The sequence below is a fragment of the Typopeltis vanoorti genome, chromosome 7, assembly GCF_054136105.1.
Source record: "Typopeltis vanoorti isolate ZY-2024b chromosome 7, IOZ_Tvanoo_1.0, whole genome shotgun sequence".
NCBI classification, from domain to species: Eukaryota; Metazoa; Arthropoda; class Arachnida; order Uropygi; family Thelyphonidae; genus Typopeltis; species Typopeltis vanoorti.
This window is the reverse complement of record NC_143555.1, coordinates 42,547,463-42,562,733: the sequence shown is the minus strand read 5'-3', so window position 1 is coordinate 42,562,733 and position 15,271 is coordinate 42,547,463. Positions and strand designations below refer to the sequence as shown.

General features: G+C 37.2%; 1 protein-coding gene across 1 annotated transcript in view; it reads left to right on the top strand.

The window, feature by feature from the left end:
- LOC150104628 (mitogen-activated protein kinase-binding protein 1-like) overlaps window positions 1-15,271 on the top strand; it is a 399,663-nt gene that overhangs the window by 232,773 nt on the left and 151,619 nt on the right. The window contains exon 17 of the mRNA XM_090395826.1: window positions 4,674-4,849. Within this exon, the coding sequence (XP_090251952.1) occupies window positions 4,674-4,849 (176 nt within the window). The remainder of the gene's footprint in view (window positions 1-4,673; window positions 4,850-15,271) is intronic.

The following is a 15,271-nucleotide window of genomic DNA, read 5'->3' as shown; positions in this document are numbered from 1 at the left end:
ACACATAATTACTTATATAATATTAATATTAACAAGCATACTCTCATTATAATCAGTCATGTACTAAAGTCCTAGTATAAATTTCTTAGTCTCTTCAATAGTTCAGTAATAGAATAATGATTACAATTACAGGCGATTTTCAGTTAACACGAGATTTTACAGTACCTTTTTCTCTTGAGTTTTCCATATTGGCCTCTACCTTTTTCCGATTGAACTACCCTGGTATGATCTCTCCTATAATCGGTCACTCCTAAGTTCTTTTGGCATTAAACTGTGCTTATGCAATCTTTACTTTTCATATTTTGAATGAAGAACACACTTTAGAATCATCTATACAATGGCTGTGAAACTCGCCACATAGACACAGCAGCAGTCTGAGTTAAGAACCCAGTAATGCACTACTGATTGTCTGCTTTCTTGATTCTGTTCCACCATATTCATCATACAGCCACTCTCAAAATAAAATAACACAACAAAATATGGAAGCACTAAACCTATCTCTTTTCATTACACACTTTTAGAATCATCTATACAATGGCTGTGAAACTCACCACGTGGACACTGACTTCTTTACAGATTTTCCCTTTCTCGTAGTTGTCACTGGATGATGAAACACTTAGACAATACCTTCTTTTCTTTGGCTAAATGGCATTCCTCGTTTCTTACCATAGGAAATACGGAATTGAAATCCCGCTCACTTTTGTTTCCTTGTTGTGACAACGGAGATATAACTCCAATCCCGCCACTCAGGAAAACTGCGTGAAAACCTATACGAAGGAGCTTGTGAAGAAACTATCCGGGAAAAAGCCTCGTGGGGGACTTTTCTAACCTTTTTATACCTTGACCCCTAACAACACCTTATTTAATTTCTTTTCTCTGCCCCTTATTTGATTCGACTTCACCGACCAATTAGGGTGGCGTTTTTCTGCCAAACATCCTTTGGTCGGCGAGCTCGTGATGATGTCTAAAATCTGGGAATTGACCCTGAGCGATAGTCTATTGTTTTTTATTTTTGCTAGCCTCTAAATTAACCCCCCCCCCTTTCCAAATTTTTAAGAATTTACTTAATATTTTAATCTCTAGCCTCTCACATACAATTTCTTATGACTAATCCTTTCTGTCTTACTTAGCTAATTTTTTTTTTTTTATCACAACACTAATATATACCTTCTTTTATTAGTTAGTTCAACAAACACCTTTTTTTTTATATATATTTTACTTGGATGCAAGAATATTTTCTTTAAATAATTTGTGTATTAGCTTTTATACAGGGTTTTATTTTATTTTCTCTTCATGTTACACCATGATAACTGAGAATTCTACATTCTTAATGTATCAGGGTGTAACAGCAGACCAAAAAGAACTTGGCTACAATCTTTGAAAGAAGGGACACAATTATCGAGCTTCAGAGAGATGAGAGATATTTTCATAGTTGAGCCAGATGGCAAGCCTTTGTTCATAGGGAACCTGACCTGTCATCTGACAGATGAAAAAGAAGATAACAAGAGTTACAACAAAGAAGATGATTGGGGGGGGGGGCAGATGCAGATAAACCTTGTTTATCTGCATCTGCTATTTAATAGAAATGTCTATGGTGTGTAATGAAAAGAGATAGGTTTAGTGCTTCCTTATTTTGTTGTGTTATTTTATTTTGAGAGTAGCTGTATGATGAATATGGTGGAACAGAATCAAGAAAGCAGACAATCAGTAGTGCACTACTGGGTTCTTAACTCGGACTGCTGCTGTTTAATTTGTAAACTAATAATAATTTTAATTTGTATACTAATGATTTCAGGGAATATCCATTTTACTGAAGATGCTAAACTGGGAAGAACAATAGTAAATATAGATAATACAGAGGTACTGTAGGAGATTTAAATAGAAGACATTGTGCTAAAGTGTACAGTCATACACTTTGAGCTGAAAAGATTACAAGTTATGTATTATACTGATATGACTGATGTGATATAAGCATATCACATCAGTTACTGTCGATTACTGGTCAGCAAGAGGTCATTTATACAACAGGAGAGGGCAAGTGATAGAACAGATGAAGCACTCTGTACTAGTGGAAAAGCTCTAAGAGAGGAAGTCATCCACCATGGCATGCAGTGAATGACCATAGAGGAAGCTGGCTACCCAATCACATAGGATGCAAGGTGGATCAGAGAAAGCAAACCTTTCGATGGCATATAAAGCACTCCTGTGGTAGGTGATATTGATTATCTGTCAATTGAGCTACAGTAACTGAATATATACTGGTGATCATTGATTAACTTGTATGCCTCATAGTGGAGTAGTTAACTGTTAATGATCTTCTTCATTATTTTTTTAAAGGATTGAGATGAAGGCAGTCCGTCAGTAATTTTACAGCAGACCTTTAGTTCCCTTTTTTTGGAATAGAATGGATAAATGCTTATTATTTGTATTGGGATAAAGGCCAGTTAAGTATAAAAGGTTATAATAGGTAGTTCTAGAGTGCAGCTTTTAAGCATACTTGGGGAGATACCAGATACTATCAAGACCTGGGTGACATCTTGGTTAGTTAAGATTCTTCTGATACCTCTTTGCTGAATGACCACCATAGTTATTCAGCAAAAAAAAAGGAGAAATATGGTGCACTATTTCTAATATGGCAGTGGAGATTTGCCTTGATAATCTGTGCAGTATTTGGAGAAAAAGAATTACACTAGGTTCAGGTTTGCTTTATCTTTAGATACTGTAAAGAGACAGGAAAGGGGAAAGATGCCACCTGAAAGAGAGACAGGAAAGGGGTGAGATTATAGGTGAGCAGAATTTTTATTCACTGGGCTTTGCAAGGGACCAGAAGACATGGCAACAATTTAGACAGGTGGTGAAGTTTCTGCTGTTAGTGCTCTCAAAGTCTTATTTGCTTTTGCTGATTGTTTGGTTTGCATTTGTTGCATATCCCAATGTACTTTAAGTATGAAGCTAGAGTTCTTGTCATAAGCCACCTGCAGTATGGTGAATGTTCAAGAAATGAACTACCTCAGTACATCTTCGGTTAAGCCATGATCTGGAAAGTATAATGGAATTTTGGATGAAGTGAAAAATGGAGACCTTCATGCCAGTCGATATTTCTGTAATTCACTCAGAACAGGTGTTTTTATTAGAAGACAGTAAGTAGCAGTCTGTTTATGGAAAGGAGGAGTGGACTCTATATATTGGCACTCCTTGTAGTGCCAAAGGACATGGGGTTGGGAGTTATTGTGAAAAGGATGAGGAAATGTGCACAAATTATTTGAGTGACCAACAGGAGCGGGTGAGCTCTACAGTATACAGAAGGAGAACTGATTATGAAATGATATAGAGCATTGGAAGAGTGGAGAGGGTAATCAGGTATATTTTTACATCTCTTCCAGCTTGGTAGAAGAGATGTAAAAATATACCTGAAATTGGAAAAGGAAAACCAGTTGGATGTTAATATTGCCTAGGAAGATGTCCTGACTGTTTGATTGAATTGCAAAAAAGTCACACTTTCAATATAAAAACTAGATGTTTTGCTGAATGGTGAATGCATATGGATTACTTGAAATATTTGTGACTATATTGTTAGTTAATAAGTTTTAAGAAAAGGAAATCAGTGAAAAATGGTAAGTGCAAGTCTTCCATGTTTAGCTTAAGTATCCACAGAAATGTCCATATAATAATTGCTGTAATGAAGTGGAGCACATTTACAAGTAGGAAAAGTTTTTTTTTTTCCCCAACTGTATAAATTCTTATATCCATGCATCTGAACTACTCTGCACAGAGTAGTGTTCACAGCAGAGCATATCCACTCTCAAGCCAAAAGCCTACGGGTTCGAATCCCACCGTGGGCATGGATGTCTGTGGAAATACTAGTGGTGGTGGTCGATGGTAAATGGCATTGGTGTAGGTGTGGTCAATTGGTGGATTGAGTGGTGGAGACAGAGTTGTAGAGCAGGTGCCCTCCCTCGATGAGTCTTTGGACTCCCTGGAGGCGTCAAATAATAATAATCAATGCCTGCCTGGTTGGCCAAGTGGATAGCATACCTGCTCTCCAACCAACAGGTTGTAGGTTTGAATCCCACCTTGGACATGGATGCCCAAGGTGGGATTTAAAGTCTGCTCTGGATGAGCTTGCATAGCCTCCTTGAATTGATAAGGCTTGTCTTTTTTTAATTTTTTTTTTAAATCCAAACTTTGGAATGTTGGAAGATGCCTGACTGATTCAGAAAATGTAATTTTCAAAACCTAATAGGACAACAGGAGATAGGTTGATGAACTTGTATAAGTTGGTGATAATATTATATCGTCAGATTAATAAAAAAAATAATTAAGCATATAATAAGAAGCAGGGAGTAAAGAACCAGAAACCATTCCAGAAAATTGTATAGTGATCCAGTGAATGTGTAGTAAGAATAGAATCTTTGCTTAGTAAATAAGTAAGATGCAGAAAGTACCATAACAGTCTTGCTACTGCAGGGGACTTTGATGATTATAATAATAAAATAAATTTTTTAAAAAAAAGTTATGTTAAACTTTAAGTTATATAAATTATGTCAAGAGATGACATAATGCTGAAAAAAGAGATGAAATTTCATCTCTTTTTTCTTGAGATGAATTTTTCTTAAGATAAAATGATGAAACATTTCATCTCAAGAAAAATGGTATTTTTTTTTATTTTTCAGGTTACAATTGATCCGTCTGGCTCATTTTTGGCTACAAGTTCTACTGATAAAAATTTTTACATCTATGATTATTCTAAAGCAGAATGCATTGCTTCTATGAGTGGGCACTCAGAATTAATTACTGGCCTCAAATTCACTCAGAATGGAAAACATATAATTTCTGTTTCTGGAGATGGGTAGGTAGAGTAAGTATAAGAGAAGTAGCAATATTTCATTAAAATAATTTTTGAATCATACAGTTTGCACTCTAGTTGCATTTTCTCATTTCAAAATTTATTTTAGACATAAATAAATTTATTTATACAGGCTTCTGATTTAGTACTGCAAAGCTTTAACAATGAATTCTGTGATGACTGAAAATGAGGAGGAAAAAAAAATTATAAACATATGAGGTCCAGTACTTTTTAGCAGAATTTCATACATTTATAAATGCAAATACAGTGTACAATGTAAATATCGCATTGATGTGATATCTAAATGCTAATTCACTGAACTGATTAAAAACTCAAATTACAAATCTTCAGAGCGACTGACTTCTGTGATTAACTATCAGAGGCTTGATAGTCAAGATTTTTTTTGCACCACCAGCTTTTGTTTGTTTGGTGTATATGGATCTTTATATATATACACACATTAAAATCATAATTGCATCTCTTTCTTAGAATGATTTTGTTTTTAATTTCTAACATGTATTGGAATTGCTCTAGTAAATTAGTGCTGTAGTGCATTCAATGGAAAAAATACTGATTTGAAACATATGCCATTCATTTCATTTAAGCATTTTGATATTAAATGCAATCTGTTTTTGATACAGTGATATTTTTGTTTTTGGGTAAAGTCTATCAGTGTTTTGTTTTCAAAGTATAACATAAATATAATTCTGTGTTAAAATTCTTAGAAAATACAGAACGATGTGATATGTTTATGTCTACTACTGCATATACACTAAGTGGCCACTTTATTAGGAACAGCATTTAGTAATGAGCGAGAAAATCTTTTTATGCCTAAGAATGGCCCATATTCTCTATGGCATTGAATGTTCCTCTGGGATGTTTGTCCACACTACCACAGTGACATTGCCCAACTATTTCAAATTGGATGGTGGCACATTGCTACTGCTGCAAACTACTTTCCAGAGATGCTCTATTAGGTCTAGAGAATGAACTGGCCATTGAAGTAAAGGATACTTGCTGTTATGTTCCTTGAACCACTTTAACATGCTGCATGTTTTGTGGGATGGCACACTGTCTTACTGGCAGTACCCATTTTGACAATGGATAAACTGCAGCTATGAATGTGTGAACATGATGAATGACGATAATTAAAATTATAATAATGGAATTAACTCATGTAAAAATATTATTTATCAGTGGAATTTATGCCCGAGTATCACAGGTATCTTCAGTACATGTATAAAGCTAATTAAACAATAACTAACAATTCCAAAAGGCACCACCTAAGTAGCTAATGTAAGATAACTAAAAAATGTCAATAAATTTCCTAACTTATTAAAAAAAAAACAATATATAAGAACCAGTAATAGAAAAAATTATAAAATATAAACATAAATGGATGGAACACATTCAAAGAATGAAAACAGAGATTACCAAAACAACCCTTAAAGTACAAGCCATTAGGAAAAAGAAAACCAGGACGTCCTCTTAAACGATTCAACGATGACTTCTAAGGCCGGAACAGGCCATGCTGGGCCTAAATCCTTGATACGTATGATGATGATGATATATATATATATACGGAGGCTGTTCAATAACTTATAAGACTATATTTATACAGAAAACAGATTACCTTTAATTGTCATCATTTACACGGTCTTTTTCGAAGTAACTACCATGAGACACGATGCATTTGTCCCAATGTTGCGTCCACTTCTTAAACGCATGTGAAAGTCCGTTTTTTGAGAGTTCTTTCAAAACCGCCTCCGCAGCTTTTACACATGTTTTGTTGCTTTCGAAATGGCGGCCTCTTAGTGGTTTCTTGAGTTGAGGAAACAGCCAGAAATCGCACGGTGCGAGATCAGGACTGTATGGAGGGTGTGGTAGGATATCTATGTTGTTCTTCTGCAAAACGTCCACTACACAACCAGCAATATGTGGCCTTGCATTATCGTGGTGCAATAAGAAGCCATTCTTCAGCAATGGACGCGTCCTTTTGACGTGCTGTACCATTGTCTGTAAAACATCCGCATAGTATGAGCCGTTTACAGTATTCCCGGGTTCTACAGCATGTTGGTAAACATTGCCTTCGTAGTCCAAAAACATTATGGTCATAACTTTACCAGCCGATTTTACAGTTTTTGCTTTCTTGGGGGTAGGCGAAGATGGATGCTACCATTCACTGCTTTGTTGTTTCATTGTAGGGTCATAGTGATACAACCAAGCTTCATCTGCTGTAATGATGCTTTTTAAGAAGGTGTCGCCTTCTTGTTTTCCAGTCTTTCTTTCCATTCTGTGCAGACATCCACTCGATGCTGCATTTGCTCCGCTGTCAAGAGTTTGGGAATCTATCAGGCGCAAACACGTTTCAGTCCCAAATGTTCAGCCATGATTGAGTGACACTTCCCATAGAAATATTCAGGACAACATGCATCTGGCGTACTGTAATTCTGCGATCCTCCTTGATGATAATCGCTGCTGTGTTGATCATTGTCTCTGTGATGGACGTTGAAGGTCTTCCTTAACATTCAAGATCTTCCACATTTTGCCTTCCTTCCTTAAAAGTTTTATGCCAGCGAAAATCACTTGCCCTCGACATTGCTTCATCGTGGAATGCTTCGCATATCATGTTAAAAGTGTCCGATGCCGATTTTTGCAAATGCACACAAAATTTAATCGCTTAACGCTGTTCCAAGGACACTTCCATTTCGACAACTGGTCACGGCTCATAGGCGCGCTGAAACAAGCTTGCGTTTAGTCACGTGACACTTTGGCACATCAGTCCATATACGCCATCTATCAACCTCTTTTGTTAATACAGACAGCAACATTTCTTTATTCCACAGAAATTAATATTGTGATGAGTGGTTTTGTGACAGTAAAATTAGTCTTATTACTTATTGAACAGCCCTCGTATATATATATATATATATATACAATTTAAAAAGTTAGGAAAGATTAGCTGATGTATAAAGTACTATCTCCCACAAAGGGGATAGACATAAACCATCTTATATTCAATACATTGAACCTGAACAGTCTGAACTTGCAGAACATGCTATCAATACTAGACATAGATTTCATTGGAACAGGACAAGAGTCCTTCACAAAAGTCGGTTCCTTATGGAACGGCTTTATAAAGAAACATGTGAAATTTTACTTCACTCTAATAACTTAAATAGATCCGATAGTTTACGTCTATCCCCTTTGTGGGAGATAGTATTTTATAAATCAGCTAATCTTTCCTAACTTTTTTAATTGTGTATATATATATATATATATATATATATATATATAATTTTTTTTTTAATAAGTTAGGAAATTTATTGACCTTGTTTAGTTATCTTACATTTGCTACTTAGGTGGCTCCTTTTGGAATTGTCAATTATTGTTTAATTAGCTTTAATTAGGTTAGAATTTGATTAGTGTTCAGAGTCTGCAAAAGTGCTGCTGAATGGAGTGAGTTGGGGATGCAAAATCTGAAACTAGAGCTATTAGGGAGATGCAGGTGTGTGTGTGTGTGTGTATAACCACCACAATGAGGCAAGTTGAGTGTGAGAATGAATTTTAAAAAAATGATGAATATAGTTATAAGCAGTGGTGAGCTATGGAAATTTTTACAAAGGGCTCGCATCATCGAGCAAAAAAAAAAAGGGGGGGGCTAACTTAGCCCTTATAATACTTATATTGTGACATTGTAGAACTTCTGACAGTAATTCCTAGGATATCAATCGTTAATGCTAAATCTTTTAAAAATTCCAAATTGAGAAGTCTGTTTAAAAAGCGCTTATATTTATCGTTCGATGCAAAATGCTTGCATAAAGCTGGGTAATTTCTCTACACAGCAAGAGCCGTTCGTAAACTGCAAGCTGCCCATCGTGGTACAAATACACGCCGGATCTTTAAAATTTCAATACCAAGGTCTTTTGCAATCGTATTTAATTCTCGTTGATATTTTGGTGATTGATGATTAAAAGCATATAATTTATCCATAAATATTTCAAAATGATTTATTTATTTAATGTTTTTATCGAATAGTCTAATACTAAGTGTAAACGATGAGTGCAATGCCAAATCACAATGTTGGGAAATTTTTGTAGAAGTTTGATTGCAACACCTGATTTGTTTCCTAACATTACACTAGCTCCATCAGAACAAAATGCAATGAGATGATTTTTTCAATAGTTATCAGAAAATTCATATGAATTAAAGTAGCAATTATAGTAGTATGTATACATTCTGCAGTGGTATTTTCTAGTTCTACAAGATTATTAAACAAGAAGAACAAGGGGCTCGCAAATTTGAGAAAAATTTAACAAAGGGCTCGTGCGAGCCCGTTATAGCTCACCACTGGTTATAAGGTAACCAATCAGAATGGGATAGTTAATACAAGTGTAAGGGTGGTTGCATCTGTAGGGAATAACGTATTCTATGTATGCTAATGCTTTTAGAATGTTAGGGAGAAGTTTTTGTTATGGGTTAATTCTTCTTGGTCAGATGCTATCAGTAATAGTGGGATATGGCTGACAGAAGATGATCTTAGTGGAATAGTATGTGAAGGGTATAATGTGTTCACAAAGGATAGAGCGAGCAGGATGTATTGCTAATATGAGAAGATAAGCTAACTTTAGACAGGACTGAGGTAAGTGAGATAGGGCAGTAGTTGGATGGCAATAATTTGCCATCCAACTATTGCCCTTGGGAATGGGTTGAATATAGGCCAATTTGCAGTTTGTGAGATAGATTCCTAAGAGTAAGAGAGTGTATATATATATATATATATATGTATATATATATATATATATATATATATACACAACATAGGATAGGAGTCAGTTCTGGTGTGCAAACTTTCAGGACAATTGGGGGAATGCCATCAGGGCCAGGAGACTCTTTTTGTGTCTAATTTGGAACAGTATTTTTTTGATCTCATCCTGGAAAAAGGATATAGGGGTCATTGTATGTTGGGTGTCTGGAATGGTTGGAGGACATTTACCATCATCAGTTATGCATGCATTGGAAGCAAAATATGAAGCCAGAAGATTGGCTTTTTCTGTGGGTGATGATGCAATAGAGCTGTCTGGGGTATGATAAGGGTGGGAATAGTGTTGGGCAGAAGTTACGGTGATTGCTTTGACGAGAGACCAAAAGGCTCGGCTGCCATTTGGACAGGCTGCTAGTTTCCAGCTTTTTGCTCTTTCAAACTCTGTTTTGGAAGTACTGATTGTTTTTTTGCATCTATTTCGGGATTCGGTATAAGCTCTAAAGGTGGATGAGGTTCTTGATTTAAGCCAGTTACAGTATGTCTAGTGTTTCATCTGTACTGCCTTGCCACACCTTTTGGAGAACCAGGGTTTAATTATGGAATGGCAGTTCAGCGTAGTGTGTGGAATGTATGTTTCCATGCCAGTGAGGATTACTTTGGCAATAAGTTCAGTGCATATGTTTAGGGTGGAAGGCCAGAAGCAACAGTTGAATCATGGGAATATGGCATAGAAGTTGCAGAGGCTGTCCCGCTTGCACTGTTATAATGCCAGACTACTCTTGTATGGGAGTGTCTTTGTAAGCGTTGTTGCATGGGGAAGGAGATGAGTACTGGATTATGGTCTGAATTACCCAGGCGGCTTACTACTTTCACTGTGTGTTTGGAGGAGTCATTGGTGAGGAAGAGATCTAGGGTGTTTGGGGAGTGGTTCAGATTATCTGGTATCCTGGTTGGCAAACTGAAATTTGAGTTTCTGCCAGGAAGAGTAGGTGGGGTTTGGTAGATTGAAGGTGGTAGTGTACATTATTAAGGTTGGAGTTTAGGCCACAGATGTTGGTGAAGTGGATATGTAGGGTTTTGTTACTCATATGCTTGCCCACAAGGGTCTTGCACATTTCCTCTGCAGTGATTGCATACTGGTCTCCATGGTGGATTCTTCTGATGTGAGACAGAAACCAACCAAATAGAATATATAATTGTTTACTGCCATAGGTCAAGAGATATAAAGGACATTGACATATAAGCTTAATGAGTGGAGAGAATGAGTAATTATTATTAAGAGATTTGGACTATGGGAATGTTGACTGGAAGGAGAAAAGGATGGAATTTATGCAGCTTTTTATGAAGAAGAATAATTAACTGAGGCAGCATGTGATAGAAGGTACTAGGAATTTGAGAAGACTGAATCTAGTAATTGTGTCAATTTGTCTATAACCAAGGTGATCACATTGCCATCAACTGATGAGAGTAATCATGTAGTCTTCATCTGGAAGGAGGAGGATAACATGTAGAATTTTCACATGTTATCATCAGAGCTGCAAAAGAAGAAAAGTTTCTGGAGGGAATCTAAAGGTGATTGGTAAGCACGGGCCTTAAGGGGATAACCAGTATTGCAGGGAAGGTAAAACTGAATACAAGAAGAAATTATACAGTATATCTGCAGTTATGGTGAAGGTACTGGAGAGTGGTGAGAAGTAGGATATAGAAATAGGTTGATAACAGCAGTATTCTCTGTGGTTATTAGCATGGGTTTGTTAAAGGGAGATCATGTTTTACTAACTTACTATAAAAAGGTGACAAATACCTTGGACATGGACGATGCATATACAGTGGTGTGCTTGGAATTTGCAAAAAGCTTTTGATAGACTGCCACATTACAAACTGTTAAATAAATTGAAACAGATGGGATTGGATAACAGACTTGAGTTGAATCAGTTACTGGCTGTCAGATAGGTATCAGAAAGTTGTATATGGGGGTGCAGTATCCCCAAAGCGTGGTTTACCAGGGGGAAATTTTGAGACATTGTTGTTCATTTTTTATGTTAGTGATATTGGGATGGGTTTAACTAACAATATGTAGTGGTTTGCAGATGATGCAAAATTGGGGAGAACAAGAATCAGGTGGATGTTATGGCTTAACAGAATGACTTGAATAGATTGCATGAATGGGCAGGTAAATGGAACTATCAGTGATGCAAAGTGTAAGGTTTTGAGATTTGGTAAGTAACGATGGAATACAAAGTATACACTTTGGTGCGGAAACTTTCAAGGAAGTAGAGAAGATGAGAGATCTAGGAGTGATGGTGGTGGAGGACCTGAAATTCAGGGGCCACATTACACAAGTTGTGAAGATGTCACATTGATAATGGCAATGATGCAGAGGACCCTGACATGAAGAAATAGAGAGGTTATGATGCCATTGTATAAGGCCTTGATCAGGCCTCATATGAGTTATTGTGCACAGATTTGGTCTCCAGGTTTTTATGGTGACGAGGTTATATTGGAAAGGAACCAGAGAAAATTCATATGAGGCAAAGGTGGTAAGTGATCTTTGGGATGTGCAGTACAAGGACAGATTGAGAGAATGTAAGTTGCAGAGCCTTGCAAATAGGAGGAAGAGGGAGGATATAATTGAGGTATAAGCTAGTCAGGGGTTGTTATCAGGTTGACATGGAAGAGATTTTTCATAGAATGGGAGGGGGGGGGGTGGAACAAGAGGCCATCACTGGAAACTGTATAAGGAGGGTCTGAGCAGAGGAGTAAGGATAAGGTTCTTTGCATTAAGAGTGGTTGGTAAGTGGAATGCATTGCCTGAGTGTGTGTGAATGTAGACACATTGAATCAGTTTAAGGCATAGTTGGATGAGCATTGTGTGAAATAGTATGTGCCTCCCACAATGAGTTTCTGACTCCATAGATACTAAAAACACAAATTTAAGTTCAGCTTGTCTCTAATCCATTGGACTGCGTCTGGGGTAAACTGGAACAGGTCCATTAATGTGCCCTTAAAACTTCACAGTGGGAAGACCTGGATAATGTGATTGACGGTCTGTTGATGAGCACTACAGTCAGATGTTGGGGATTGACACAAGCCCCACTTGTGCATCATGGTATCACATCTGGCACGGCCTGTCCTCAGGCAGTTGAGTGTGCTCCATTGTTGTCTGGGCAGGTCATAGCCAGGGGCCTCTATTGTGGGGTCTTTAATGAGGTGTCAATTTTTTATTGTTGAAGTAAGCCAGCAATTCTTCCATTCAGTTTCAAGAGAATATGTATCTGGTTGCCGAGTTTTCCAGATCAGGTTGCAGGTCTTTAAGTGAATAGGTGGTAAATTTTGGAGGTCCTCATGGATGGGTAAGTTGTCATTTCCCATACATTTTATCCACTTTCTGTTAGCGGCAGCTTTCCTCCTTATGTCTGGTAGTATGATGTTAGAGAGCATTGGTAGCCACTTAACGGGTGCAGACTTTATGCCCGTGATAATTGTCATGGTATCGTTAAGTTGCACATTGACATGGTGACTCGAATACTACACTGGAGCACAGTATTCTGCACAAGAGTGTACACTAGGGCATGGGCAGCAGATTTTAAAGTGTTGGCTCCTGCCCCCCCCAGCCTGAACACACACAGGCTTCCTGATGATATTATTCCTAGTTTTTAGCTCTTAGCAGATATTTTCCAGGTGATATTCCTGAAGGTTAAAAAGTGGTCTAAGGTGACTCCAAGATATTTTGGGTTGGGGTTGTGCTTCAAAGTTTCTCCTTTGGATGAGACCGTCAGCCATTTATCAGCTTGATGATTGTTCAAGTGAAATAAGCAAACTTCAGTTTTAGAGAGATTTGGGCAAAGATGCCATTTGGTAATAGTTGTATAGAACTTCAAGGTCAGAACTGAGCACAGTCTCGGCCTCTTTCAGGTGTTTAATCTGAGTTGCCAATGCCAGATCATCTGTGTATGCTAACTTTTGGGAGGAGGTTGAAAGTTTATTTTTCACTTGGTTAGAGTATAATAAATTTAGTTTAATCCTTTATCCAAGTGTGAGCACACAAAGTTTGTGCCTGAAAGTATCTTCAGGACTGGGGTAAGGTGGTACAACACCAGGAAAACTCGTTGCAAAGGTGGAGCAAGATACCAACACTCCTGTCTCAGTATCTCCTATAATGCAAAACACATCTCCTTGCGGATATGTCTAATGTTATGCATTAAGGGAAGGGCCACTACCCAGACTAGTTTCGATCTTTATTGAGGTCTCGTCAGTGGGAGCCAGGCCCAGAGGTGGAGATACCAGGAAGAAGCTTTTTGGGAGGAGGTTTGTGGCATGTCACTAATGTATAAATTAAAGAGGAGCAGAGCTAGCACAGAGCCCTGTGGTAGTCCATTTTTTATTACTTCAGAGATCAGATGATAATAATAATAATAATAATAATAATAATAATAATATGAAATTTTCTGCTTTCCAGAGGGGGGAAATATCCACTTGTTTGCTGATAATGCACAACTGGGTAGAGCACTATATAGGTATCATGCAGGGTAGTTTAAATAGACTGACAAAGGAGAACAGTTGTCAGTTTCATGTGGCAAAGTGTAAGGTTATGCATTTTGAATGAAAAGATTACTAGCTGCATACTGTTTTGACGGAACTGTGTTGTGGAAAATTGATGAGGCTTGGAATTTTGAAGTGCTGGTGGACTGTGAATTAAAGTTCAGAGGTCATATTGCAAAAGTAGGTAAAATGGTTAAAACAAGCTCAAACACCAACAAGCAGAGATATGGAGGTTATTATAAGTTTCAAGTTAGCTATAGATTTCAGGTCATAAGGCCTTGATGTGATCCCATTTTGACTATTGTGTGCAGATCACCTGGGGGGAAGGATGAAGCTAAGTGACCAGGATGGTGGCAGATCTAATGTCTGTTCCATATGAGGATAGGTTGGAGATTTATGGGTTACAGAAATTGGTCAATAGGCAGAAAAGGAAAGATATGATATTATATATATAAGTTGCTTAAAGATTATTATAGAATTGATGCAGATTAAACTTTTCAGTACATAACTAATGAGGAATCATCTTTGGAAATTGAGCAACAGTGCTGTTAGGAGGGTATAAAGACTACATTTTTTACTTGGGGAGTGGATTTGGCAAGAGTCGGTTGTTAGTGCTGTCAGCAAATAAATTCAAAAAGTATGACAGGTATTGTATGAATGTTGGTTAATGCTTTGTGAAATTTTAAGGGTCTCGCTTGATGAGTCTGTGGATGCTAGGGAGATGTCCAGATAATAATAATAATAATATCCACCTCTTCCTCACACATATTGCCCTGGAATCACTACCACAGTTTTGCCATGCACATCTACCTTGTTTGAGCACTATAGGTTTGTGAACCCCCCCCCCCCTCTTCCTACCATTATAGTAAACTCTACACTCTTCCACTTATATGTTAACTCAGTCAGTTCACCGAATTTTTTCCCCATATTTCTGATACTCCTGATATTCCTTACTTTCATAAATAAGCAATTTCTTGCAGTCTAAAAAAAAATACTGCAACTCATTTTTGGATCTGTATCCAGTGACCACCTTTTTAAGCAAAATATTAAGAAATTTTTTGAGTAGGTTAAGGGGGATAAAAATCCCTTATTGTTTTTTAGCCAGTAAGCGAAACTAA